This window comes from Oncorhynchus clarkii, chromosome 32 (assembly GCF_045791955.1).
Source record: "Oncorhynchus clarkii lewisi isolate Uvic-CL-2024 chromosome 32, UVic_Ocla_1.0, whole genome shotgun sequence".
In the NCBI taxonomy this organism is placed as follows: domain Eukaryota; kingdom Metazoa; phylum Chordata; class Actinopteri; order Salmoniformes; family Salmonidae; genus Oncorhynchus; species Oncorhynchus clarkii.
This window is the reverse complement of record NC_092178.1, coordinates 20,304,943-20,317,852: the sequence shown is the minus strand read 5'-3', so window position 1 is coordinate 20,317,852 and position 12,910 is coordinate 20,304,943. Positions and strand designations below refer to the sequence as shown.

Below are 12,910 nucleotides of genomic sequence, written 5' to 3'. Positions count from 1 at the left end.
TAGGATTGAAATATTTAGAAATTATCAGTAAGTGTAAAAACAAAAAAGCAATATGTACACTTTTTGTCAAATTGAAAATGTATCTCGATATGTAACACCCCTGTCTATGTACTCTTGTTTGTATATTTCTGTTTTTGTATTTGTTTTGTTCATAATAATAATAATTTATTTTAAAGAATGACAAAATGACCAGCCGGCTTGGGCAGCAACCCTAGATTTGTGTCGGGACTATATCTTGCGGAATAATTAAATGGTATGAATAAATAAAAATACAATAAATTAATCATAGTTTTAGCAATCGTAACGTTACCACGGTGGAAGGGAGCAGTCAGGGGTGTATTCATTACGTATCGCAACGGAAACCGTTTACCGTTTAAGAACTAAACGGAAGCAAACAGAGAAACGGAACAAAACGGGGAGGGTCCTACCACAATTTGTCCAATAGAAACTCTAATTTTCGTTGTAAAACGTTTTCCCTTTGGAGTGAACCGTTTCTGTTGCGAAACGTTATGCAACAGATGAGACATTTTGCAACAGAATCTGCGTAATGAATACAACACAGGCTTAGTCTTTTGATAAATATTTCCAGCTGTAGATAGTTTACTTATCTTCATAACGCAACATATTTGGTCGCCAGGCATAATGTCCTATTACAGAGTAAGTATACAAAACCTTTCTTCAATTAACTTCATACGAGTGGTTTGAAGATATCGTTTTCATATCCTGTGTTTTCACTTGCTAGCGTAGTTTTAGCTAACGTTACCTGCATTAATTTATTACTTTAACTTTCACTCAGCGGCTACACATAATCAGCAGCATGGCTGTATTGGCTAGCTTGTTTAGTAGTTCGTTTTCAAACTTTATGGTCAACCAAACATATTTGTATTCTGCTTGCTTACTGCCCGGAAACAGTCAAGTAACTGAAGTAGTAAGCTAGTTGCTGCAAATGGACAACGTTTGTTTTGTTACAGCCTTTTTAATGTGTTTTCTTTATTGTTTCTTTCAGGGTTCTGAATCTAAGAGGGAACAATTTCGAAGGTATCTCGAAAAAGCGGGTGTTCTTGACACTCTCACCAATGGTAGGTCTTTCAGAAATTCAAGGACATTACTGCCTCAATGCATAGACTATGTATGCATATAGCCATTGTCTGTGTGCGAAACTTTGTTTAATTTTTCTTTTAACTGTAACCACTTGCAAAGGCTGTGTAAACGTAGTATCTTTGAGTTCTATACACATCACCACCAATGTCCATAACCACAGTCCTGCTGTTTGCAGTGTTGGTGGCCCTATACGAAGAGACAGAGAAACCTAATAATGCTTTGGAGTATCCTTTGTCTTGGTTTGGTAATACTCCAAATTGATATGATCTTATTGATGGGTCCTGTCATTTTTAATTTAATTTGTGATGAGAGATGCATGTATGTAGAACAAACATGCATCTCTGACAAAGGCTCTATTTGTGGTATTTCTATCTGCACAGGTCAAGAATGTTTTCGTACTGAACATGGCCCATGTAGGCCTAGTCAGTCATTGGGCGGGGAAATTACCTTGACCAAAGTCTGGTGACTACAGCCCCCCGGCAACTCGGTCAAGGGTAGAGTTTGTCTACATCACAAAATCTGCATCTACAATTGTGGTTGTGCATGTGATGTCTTTAAAATCTCCATCCCTAACTATAACATTTTCTGACAAGATAGAATTGCCAAAGGGGGCGTAGTTAGCTTGCAGAGTTCTGTCATACTATCCAGGTCTGTGCCCAAACAATTTGAGCTTCTACTTTTAAAAATACACCTTTCCAGAAACAATTCTCTCACCGTTGCCGCTTGTTATAGACCCTTCAGCCCCCAGCTGTGCCCTGGACACCATATGTGAATTGATCTGGCCCCCATCTATCTTCAGAGTTCGTACGGTTAGGCGACCTACACTGGGACATGCTTAACACCCCGGCCGTCCTACAATCTAAACTAGATGCCATCAATCTCACACACATTATCATGGAACCTACCAGGTTCTATCCGTAACCATGGGCACCATCTTAGATATCATCCTGACCAACTTGCCCTCTAAATACACCTCTGCTGTCTTCAACCAAGATCTCAGCGATCATTGCCTGTTTGTGTAATGACCAGCGGTCAAACGACCACCCCGCATCACTGTCAAACGCTCCCTAAAACACTTCAGCGAACAGGCCTTTCTAATCAACCTGGCAAGGGTATCCTGGAAGGATATTGACCTCATCCCGTCAGTAGAGGATGCCTGGGTTCTCTTCAAAAGTGCGTTCCTTACCATCTTAAATAAGCATGCCACATTCCAAAAAATGTAGAACTAAGAACAGATACAGCCCTTGGTTCACTCCAGACTTGACTGCCCTTAACCAGCACAAAAACATCCTGTGGCATTCTGCATTAGCATTGAATAGCCCCCACAATATGCAACATTTCGGGGAAGTCAGGAACCAATATACTCAGTCAGTTAAGAAAGCTAAGGCTAGCTTTTTCAAACAGAAATTTGCTTCCTGTAGAACTGATTCCAAAACGTTTTGGGACATTATAAAGTCCATGGAGAATAAGAGCACCTTCTCCCAGCTGCCCACTGCACTGAGGATAGGAAACACTGTCACTACTAAAGGTCGACCGATTAATCGGAATAGCCGATTTAATTAGGGCCGATCTTGAAGTTTTCATAATAATCGGAAATCGGTATTTTTGGACACTAATTTCGCCGATATAAAAAATAACTTCTTTTTTTTACACCTTTTATTTATCCTTTATTTAACTAGGCAAGTCAGTTAAGAACACCTTTTTATTTTCAATGACGGCCTAGGAACGGTGGGTTAACTGCCTTGTTCAGGGGCAGAACGACAGATTTTTACCTTGTCAGCTCGGGGATTCAATCTTGCAACCTTACAGTTAACTAGTCCAACGCTCTAATCACCTGATTACATTGCACTCCACGAGGAGACTGCCTATTATGCGAATGCAGTAAGAAGCCAAGGTAAGTTGCTAGCTAGCATTGAACTTATCTTATAAAAATTCCATCAATCATAATCACTAGTTAACTACACATGGTTGATGATATTATTAGTTTATCTAGCGTGTCCTGCGTTGCATATAATCGATGCAGTGCGTATTCGCAAAAAAGGACTGTCTTGCTCCAATGTGTACCTAAACATCAATGCCTTTCTTAAAATCAATACAGAAGTATATATTTTTAAACCTGCATATTTAGTTAATATTGCCTGCTAACCTGGCTCGTTGTGAACTCTGAAGACTTTCTTCCTAACAAAGACAGCCAACTTCGCCAAACGGGGGATGATTTAACAAAAGGGCATTTGCGAAAAAAGCACAATCGTTGCACGACTGTACCTAACCATAAACATCAATGCCTTTCTTAAAATCAATACACAGAAGTATATATTTTTAAACCTGCATATTTTGCTAAAAGAAATTCAGGTTAGCAGACTATTAACCAGGTGAAAATGTGTCACTTCTCTTGCGTTCATTGCACACAGAGTCAGAGTATATGCAACAGTTTGGGCTGCCTAATTTGCCAGAATTTTACATAATTATGACTTAACATTGAAGGTTGTGCAATGTAACAAGAATATTTAGACTTATGGATGCCACCCGTTAGATAAAATACGGAACGGTTCCGTATTTCACTGAAAGAATAAACGTCTAGTTTTCGAGATGATATTTTCCGGAATCGACCATATTAATGACCTAAGGCTCATACTTCTGTGTGTTATTAAGTCTATGATTTGATAGAGCAGTCTGACTGAGCGTTGGTAGGCTGCAGCAGGCTCGTAAGCATTCATTCTAACAGCACTTTCGTGCGTTTTGCCAGCAGCTCTGCTTCAAGCATTGCGCTGTTTGACTTCAAGCCTATCAACTCCCGAGAATATGCTGGTGTAACCGATGTGAAATAGCTAGCTAGTTAGCGGGGTGCACGCTAATAGCGTTTCAAACATCACTCGCTCTGAGACTTGGAGTAGTTATTCACCTTGCTCTGCATGGGTAACGATGCTTCGAGGATGGCTGTTGACGATGTGTTCCTGGTTCAAACCCAGGTAGGGGCGAGGAGTGGGACGGAAGCTATACTGTTACACTGGCAATACTAAAGCGCCTATAAGAACATCCAATAGTCAAAGGTATATGAAATACAAATGGTATAGAGAAAAATAGTCCTATAATAACTACAACCTAAAACTTCTTACCTGGGAATATTGAAGACTCATGTTAAAAGGAACCACCAGCTTTCATATGTTCTCATGTTCTGAGCAAGGAACTTAAACGTTAGCTTTTTTACATGGCACATATTGGACTTTTACTTTCTTCTCCAACACTTTGTTTTTGCATTATTTAAACCAAATTGAACATGTTTCATTATTTATTTGAGGCTAAATTGATTTTATTGATGTATTATATTAAGTTAAAATTAGTGTTCATTCAGTATTGTTGTAATTGTCCGATTAATCGGTATCGGCTTTTTTTTGGTCCTCCAATAATCGGTATCGGCGTTGAAAAATCATAATCGGTCGACCTCTAGTCACTACCGATAAATACCGATAATCCACAATTTCAATGAGCATTTTTCTACGGCTGGCCATACTTTCCACCTGGCTACCCCTACCCCGGCCAACATCTCAGCACCCCCTGCAGCAGCTTGCCCAAGCCCCCCCCCCTGCTTCTCCTTCACCCAAATCCAGACAGCTGATGTTCTGAAAGAGTGGAAAAATCTGGATCCCTACAAATCAGCTGGACAAGACAATCTGGACCCTTTCTTTCTAAAATGATCCACTGGTCATCCCCCTCTTCAAAGGGGGAGACACTCTAGACCCAAACTGTTAGACCTATATCCATCCTGCCCTGCCCTTCTAAAATCTTTTCCATTTTGAATACCACCGTACCTTCTCCACTCTCAACGTCCTAAAAGATATCATAACCGCCATCGATAAAAGACAGTATGGTGCAGCCGTCTTCATCGACCTGGCCAAGGCTTTCGACTCTGTCAATAATCGCATTCCTATCAGCAGACTCCATAACCTTGGCTTCTCAAATCACTTCCTTGCCAATTTCACAAACTACTTTTCAGAGTTCATTGTGTCAAATTGGAGGGCCTGTTGTCCGGACCTCTGGCAGTCTCTATGGGGGTGCCACAGGGTTCAATTCTCGGGCCGACTCTTTTCTCTGTATATATCAATGATGTCGCTCTTGCAGCGGGTGATTCTCTGATCCAACTCTACGCAGACGACACCATTCTGTATACATCTGGCCCTTCTTTGGACACTGTTCTAACAAACCTCCAAATGAGCTTCAACGCCGTACAACACTCCTTCTGTGGCCTCTAATTGCTTTTAAATGCTGGTAAAACTAAGTGCATGCTCTTCAACCGATTGCTGCCCGCACCCTCCCGCCTGACTAGCATCACCCTGGACAATTCTGACTTTGAATACTTGGACAACTACAAATACCTGGGTGTCTGGTTAGACTAAACTCTCCTTCCAGACTCACATTAAACATCTCCAATCCAAAATTAAATCTAGAATCGGCTTCCTATTTCGCAACAAAGCTTCGTAAAACGGACTATCCTACTGATCCTTGACTTCGGCGATGTGATTTACAAAATAGCCTCCAACACTCAGCAAATTGGATGCAGTCTATCACCGTGCAATCCGTTCTGTCACCAAAGCCCCATATACTACCCACCACTGCGACCTATATACTCTCATTGGCTGGCCCTCACTACATATTCATCGCCAAACCCACTGGCTCCAGCTATAATACTTTGCTAGGTAAAGCTCCGCCTTATCTCAGCTCACTGGTCACCATAACACCCACCCGTAGCACGCGCTCCAGCGGTTATATTTCACTGGTCACCCCCCGCCTTTCCTTCCAGTTCTCTGCTGCCAATGACTGGAATGAATTGCAAAAATCACTGAAGCTGGAGTCGATCTCCCTCTAACGTTAAGCATCAGCTGTCAGAGCAGCTTACAGATAGATCACTGTACCTGTACACAGCCAATCTGTAAATAGCACACCCAACTACCTCATCCCCATGTTATTACTTACCCTCTTGCTCTTTTGCACCCAAGTATCTCTACTTGCACATCATCTGCACAGCTATCACTCCAGTGTTAATGCTAAATTGTAATTATGTCGCCTCTATGGCCTATTTATTGCCTACCTCCCTACTCTTCTACATTTGCACACACTGTACATATATTTTTATATTGTGTTATTGACTGTACGTTTAACTCTTTTGTTTTTGTCGCTTTGCTTTATCTTAGCCAGGTCACAGTTGTAAATGAGAACTTGTTCTCAACTGACCTACCTGGTTAAAAAAAGGTTAAATTAAAAAATAAGAGTTTAGAATGTGCCAGTGGCTGGTCTAGTGGTAGAGCTGCTACCCCTAGACCACACATTGCCTCTGGAAGAGAACTCACTGTATCTAACAATAGCCTTCACCTAAACACAGCTTTCTAAAGCATCACCTTGGTGTGGCTGGTGTGGAGACAGCAGATGCAGAGACCCTCCGTTTGGGGGTGTCTGAGCTACAGCAGAAGTGTGATCTGCTCATGGAGGAAAACAAAGAACTCAGAAAGAGGGTCAGCAGCATTGCTGGATAATTAAATATTTTTCCTGAATTGCAAGGGGTGGTTTCAGGACACTGATTTAGCCTAGGCTTGGACTAGAAAGCATTTTCAATCGAGTTTTATTTTTAAATGTTTTTGTCCCTGCTTTTAAGTCCAGTCCTACGCTTAATCTTTGTCTGGGAAGCCATCCCAAATGCCTGAAAATGTCAAATTTCGGTACCTTGCAAATAGCTGAATTTGCTCTACCTTGTTTTATAGCTTCTGCAGTATGAACCAACACCTGAGGATGGAGCAGCGGAGTAATGTAGTTGGTTGAATTGTTATATTTTTTTCACTGTTTGGAAGGGGCGCTTAATGTAAAGCCATCATTTCTTTATAGTGTGTGTGTGATATATATAACACTTCATTATTAAGGCAATGTAATTTTGTTTAAGTAGTAAATGTGGCTTCTTTGTACAGGCACCTCCTTTGTTACCATTATCTCCAATTTAAGTCAATAAATACTCTTGCAGGAAATATTTCTCATGGAATTTATTTTCGTTGATTTACATTTTACAGTATCTATACTGAACAAAAATATAAATGTAATGATTTTACTTAGTTACAGTTCATATAAGGAAATCCGTCAATTGAAATTCATTAGGCCCTAATCTATGGATTTCACTTGACTCAGAAGCTCCAATCAGAATGAGTTTTTCCCCACAGAAGGGCTTTGTTACAGACAGACATACTCCTCACCACCCCTCTGACGATCCCGGAGGTGACTAAGCCGGATGCAGAGGTCCTGGGCTGGCGTAGTTACATGTGGTCTGCGGTTGTGAGGCCGTTTGGACGTACTGCCAAATTCTCTAAAATGACAGAGGCAGCTTATGGTAGAGAAATGAACATTAAATTCACTGGCAACAGCTCTGGTGGACATTCCTGCAGTCAGCATGTCAATTGCACTTGAGACATCTGTGGCATTTGTCCCAACCACAAGGTGCACTGGTGTAATAACCATGCTCACTAACAGGGATGTAAACCAACTTATGTTCAACATTTGAGCAAAATAAGCTTTTTGTGCGTTTGACAAATTTCAGGGATTTAAAAACAATTCAGCTCATGAAACACGGGACCAACACTACATGCTGCGTTTTTTTATATTTTTGTTCAGTTTAGTTGGAATTCCCAACAACTGATACTTGGGCCATAGTAGTAGACATTACTGCTTCTAACCTGTGGTGGGGTTTAAAAATGTGTTACTTTAAGTCAATGTTCTTGCCTGTCTCTGTTTGGATTGATATTTTAACCCATACCGTAGGGAAATTATTAGATTCATTTAAGAAATTCAAGAATATTTGTACTTTATTTTATAGAGGAAGTAATACAATTGTGAAAACAAATCAATGTTCAGTAAAAATACATTTTTTAAATATAATCCCCTACCACAGCACCATAAATATGTATAATTTACATTGTCAAATGATCAGTGGGCTTTGGGCCACAATATCAATGCTATTTGAGGACGGAGGACATCTGCAGTAATCCGGCCTGGGGGGGAAAAAAAACTAGTTGAGTAATATGCAACTAGTTTATTATTCCTTAGCCAAAGTCCTTGTAGTAGTGGGTTTTCAATTACAGTTAAACTCTAACTGTATTTTATTATAGTGGATAGTATTGAATACATTTGACCAGTACATCATGAGCAAAGAAACGATTAATTGGACTGATACTAAAATGGATCGTAATGTCGCTGACAAAATATCCTGATTAGTTTGGTAGCTAGAGAAATCCAGCCACCAATTTCAACTGGGGAAAGTCAAATTCTGAACTGAATTTTAAAAAGTGCAATACCACAGACTAAATGCTCTTTGTTCATTACTATAAAATGCACCTTTTTTTTATGGTACAGTATATTTGACAAAAAAGCAATGCTGTAAACATGACACTGACGGGGCTATACTTTTTCGTTCAAACATAGTTTTATCCTGCTTCAAGGTGTAGTTCACTATTTTACAACTTGATGTTAGGTAGTGCTTCACCCTGAAAGTAGTGGGTCAAGAGAAACTGTAAATCTTTAAACAGCCATTACAAACCTCAATTAATTTTAGCCATCAAAAGCTAACAATCAATGGAAGTGATGGGGGAATGTGAGCATAGCCTAACACTGTAACAGTTTCTTGTGAAATGAGTTTAATAGCCTAACTCTTAGATCTGCAGGTCGCCTGGAGCTCGTCTGCTTGTGGCGTTACTTGCCAATGACATATGGCGGTTGGGAGAGCAGACAGGAGGACTGTTGCCATCGTGGCTGTGCCGGGACGCAGACCTCAGCTCTCCTATTGAGTCCGGGCTATGAGGTCTGCTCATTCTCTTGAGGTCCGGCTTAGAGAAGGCCCTGGCTCGGCTGGCAGCTAAGCTGCAGCGTGGCTTCATTCTTATTGTCCCAGGGTAGGAGTCCCCACTATTTGAGCCATTCCCTTCCACCACTGTGGAACAGTTCCATGGGGCACTGACCCGTCGTGGTTTCCTCACAATGACCGAAAGGGTCGGACATGAGGAGGCATCTACCCCGGGGTACTCAGAGCCCTGTGAATTGAAGCCCACATGGTGGGGGAGATGGCCGAGAGGATCTACGTGGCAGGGTAGAGGATCCATGTGATAGGGTCGAGGGTGCATGACAAGGTCCTCTGGCTCATCCACATAGGGAGACCGAGTCATCTCACTGCTGGTGTTTGAGTTGCTGTTGTGCTCAGTAGGACTTGGCAACACTCCCTCCTTACTGTCTGTATTGTGGCTGTCAGTACCTGGCTTGACTCCAGGGTCCTCCTGAATGGGAACAAAGGCAGAAGAGGCATTGGGGAGGGGATACGTGGGTCCATTACCCTGCTTCTCCAGCAGGAATGTGTACCCACTCTGTGCTGTGTGGATAGTAGGCTTGGGGCCCACAGAGGTGGCCCCCATGTTAACCTGTTGCACAACAGAGTTTCTTTTGGACTTGCTAACATAGTAGTCATCCAGGTCATCCTTGAGATGTGTTTGATAGGCCAGGATGCCCTTCTTGAGCTTCTTGTAGCTCAGGTGCATGATCTCCAAGAGGCTGAGGAAGAGGGACACGGCGGCGATGCCCTGCATGAACATCATGAATATGTTTTTTTCCGTGGGCCTGGAGACAAAGCAGTCCACCACATTTGGGCAGGGCTCCCTCTTGCACTTAAATAGAGGGTCCAGGTGGTGGCCATAAAGGAGGTACTGGCACAGCATGAAGCCCACCTCCACCACAGACCGAGTGATGATGTGGGCCACGTAGGTCTGTAGCAGGGACCCCCTCAGCGGGGCCTTGTTGAGCTTCCCCAGATCCAGTTGTCTCATCTCCCTCTCGATACGTCTCCGCACCTCAATCAGCTCCACTTCCACCGCCTCCAGCTCCCGACGCAGAGCCGCCTTTTTAGTGTGACGCGTCTTCTCCAGAGCTCGCAGCTGGTAGATGGCGTGGCCCATGTAAACCAGAGAGGGCGAGGAGACGAAGATGACCTGGAGAACCCAGTAGCGGATGAGGGAGATGGGGAAGGCTCGGTCGTAGCACACATTGCGGCACCCTGGCTGTTCTGTGTTGCAGATGAAGTCGGCCTGCTCATCGTTCCACACGCCTTCTGCAGCAACGCCAAGTGCTAGCATCCGGAAGATGAAGAGGATGGTCAGCCAGGTCTTTCCCACCATGGTAGAGTGGATATGCACTTCCTCCAAGATCCCACCGAGGAAGTTCCAATCTCCCATCTTCACACGGGTTTTGCTTATTGACGGGAAAAGGTCTTTGTTACTTTAAAAGCAGAGACAATATGGAAATGGAATGTCAAAGTTAAGTGTATGGTGAGGTCAATAATAATACATAGCACAATGTTCAAAGAATTCCTGGCTTCATTTGATTATATGAATTAGTATTGATGATGATGACGATCATTACAATGATTGGTAATTGAAGAAAAAATATAGAATATTAATAATTAGCATGCCATTGATTCAGGTTTATTGGACAAAAAAATAAATTGGGACATGTGTAATGGATATAGGAGACGATAGCAGCGGGAAGTAGTTTGGGGGTGCCTGCGCTGAAGACTTCTATATCGGTCCACTAATATAAGACTAGTAAAGGTGCATTACCTTTATTTTGTACAATTAAATGGATTTGGGTGTTTAACAGCATTTGTAACTTGAGTCTGATAATTGTCTGTACAAAATAATTTATCTGATAATACTTGTGGAATATGAAAGTACTTGCTTAAGATGTTTTCCAGTTTCTTGAATTACTTTGTAAATGCAAATGATTTCTATGTGGAAACTGAATTGTCTACTCATTCCTTTTCAATTTTAGTAGCTGCTCTTATCCAGAGCAATTTACAGTAGTTAGTGCATACATGTTCATGCTGGTCGCCCATGGGAATTGAACCCACAACCCTAGCATTGCAAGGGCTCTGATCTACCAACTGAGCCACATCGCATCAAAAACAACTTGTTTTTCTTCATGCTCAGTCTACAGGTACAAACCTAGATGAACAGCCTATTTATATTAATTGGTTTGTAAGGATGGTAAATTAATTCTGCTCAAAAAGTGGTTGTTTTCCATGTTATTTGATCAAGAAAAATATTGAATTTGACGTGAATGTTTTGTCTGTCCATAATTTGGCACCTTTTGATGTAAATGTTTGAGGACAGGGTTTTGTTGTTTCTGGATTGCATTAGAATGACAATCCACAGAGAAAGGGACAGGGCAAAAATGATTAGAATATGGCAAATATCAGTACATTTTTGCATTCTATCCATGCTTGCTTTCCAGTGCTAGCTGAGACAGGAAATATATAGGCAGTCGACAATTTATTTATGCGCAATTTGTCTAAATGGCTGATGGAAACACTTCAATGGAAACACTGACGTCATTACGTCCAGCTATTTTCGTCAACACAATAATTAAATGACAACACACCCTAGCAGGCAATTGCCGCATCGATTTTCTATGCGAACTTTCTAAATGTCGAAAAAAAAGAAAAAAAAGAAAAAAAAGTTAATGGAAACATGATGATCATTTGTCCTAATTATAATGATAATATAATAATTAGGTAACACAATATCAAATAAAATGATCATCAATAACATTAAGCTGTTATATCATTCATATTTAGCCTATTTGCAGACCAGTTAATTGCATAATTTACAAGTTACAGAGAAAAAAATCAATGCGAATGACAATCATCAAAATGTAGTTCTCTTTGAGAGTTTAAGTCAGGAGACCTCTGCTGGGAAAATAATGTATTCATTCATATGTTAAAACTCAATCTAAAATAACACAAATAAACGTACCTTTCATTTGGGAAATAAGATGTACATAAACAGAAACGTTTTACCAAAATATTCGTACGTTCGATGCAGTCCCGTGCTCATTGTCAATCTCTTTATATTTATCAGAAAAAAATGCATATGCCCTCATTAAGATGGGCTACAATCCCGACCCTGATGAAATGAAAACAAAATAAAAGCCAGCCTGTGGCTTTAGTTGGTAAGAACTATATAGGCTGCCAAGATAAATCAATTGTACTATTTGTTGTCGTTTACCTTGCAGCTGTATGCATAGACTGTGGGTGGTGGGGGGCCCTGTGCGTCATCGGGCGATGGGGGGGACCGTCAAAAAATATTCAATAGTTTTTCTATTTGAGGCTGCTCCTAGAGGACCTAGAACCCATGGTGACCTTCGGTGGCGCTCTGCCCGGTGATGCCTGTGGAATATGATGTGGTGTGTATGGTACACCGACACTGAGCCAGAGCATTTCCCCCAGTAGCTCTGAGTGCATGTCGGAGGGGTTCCTGTAGTTACATAAAACATCTACAAAGTCAAATATACTGTGTCTGAATTGGATTAACTAGCCTGCCGGTGGTTACTAAAAGTGATGCCTACTTTGGGAACAAGTAGAAAACAATTAGAAACAACCCCATCCTCAATTCAAAGTATTTTGAATATCTCCTCCCCGAATGTGTACTCTTCTTAATTAATGTATTTCAATTCTAGTAGTTGATTGGTCAGGATTATGTTGCAGAATTAATCAATTTGGAGAATGATAGTTCAGTCAAACTCAAATCTCAACAAACTACTGTGTTGGTAACAATTGTAGAATGTGTAAAAAAATGTATGTTTCATAGTGAGACAGACTGAACAGGAAAGCTCATTTTCTTTCATTCATCCATGGGTAGCTGTATTGCACAATACCTGTCAACCATTTTCTCAGTTTGTTGCCCAAGGCAATGATAGCCACACACCATCAATCAATAAGCTTCGGAATGAACCGCTG

General features: G+C 41.3%; 2 protein-coding genes across 2 annotated transcripts; one reads left to right on the top strand and one right to left on the bottom strand.

Annotated features, from left to right (window-relative positions):
- Window positions 1-476: 476 nt before the first annotated feature.
- On the top strand, window positions 477-7,112 carry LOC139392190 (c-Myc-binding protein-like). Its single transcript, XM_071139976.1, has 5 exons — window positions 477-657; window positions 1,007-1,079; window positions 1,277-1,325; window positions 6,479-6,608; window positions 6,855-7,112. Exons 1-5 carry the CDS (start codon window positions 643-645, stop codon window positions 6,897-6,899), a joined length of 312 nt encoding a protein of 103 aa, XP_070996077.1. The 5' UTR covers window positions 477-642; the 3' UTR covers window positions 6,900-7,112.
- A 1,619-nt stretch (window positions 7,113-8,731) lies between these two features.
- Window positions 8,732-11,990, bottom strand: LOC139392124 (gap junction alpha-9 protein-like). The gene is made up of 2 exons (XM_071139843.1): window positions 11,928-11,990; window positions 8,732-10,365 (listed from the first exon to the last, which is right to left on the bottom strand). Exon 2 carries the CDS (start codon window positions 10,347-10,349, stop codon window positions 8,784-8,786), a length of 1,566 nt encoding a protein of 521 aa, XP_070995944.1. The 5' UTR covers window positions 10,350-10,365; window positions 11,928-11,990; the 3' UTR covers window positions 8,732-8,783.
- Between the last annotated feature and the right edge of the window lie 920 nt (window positions 11,991-12,910).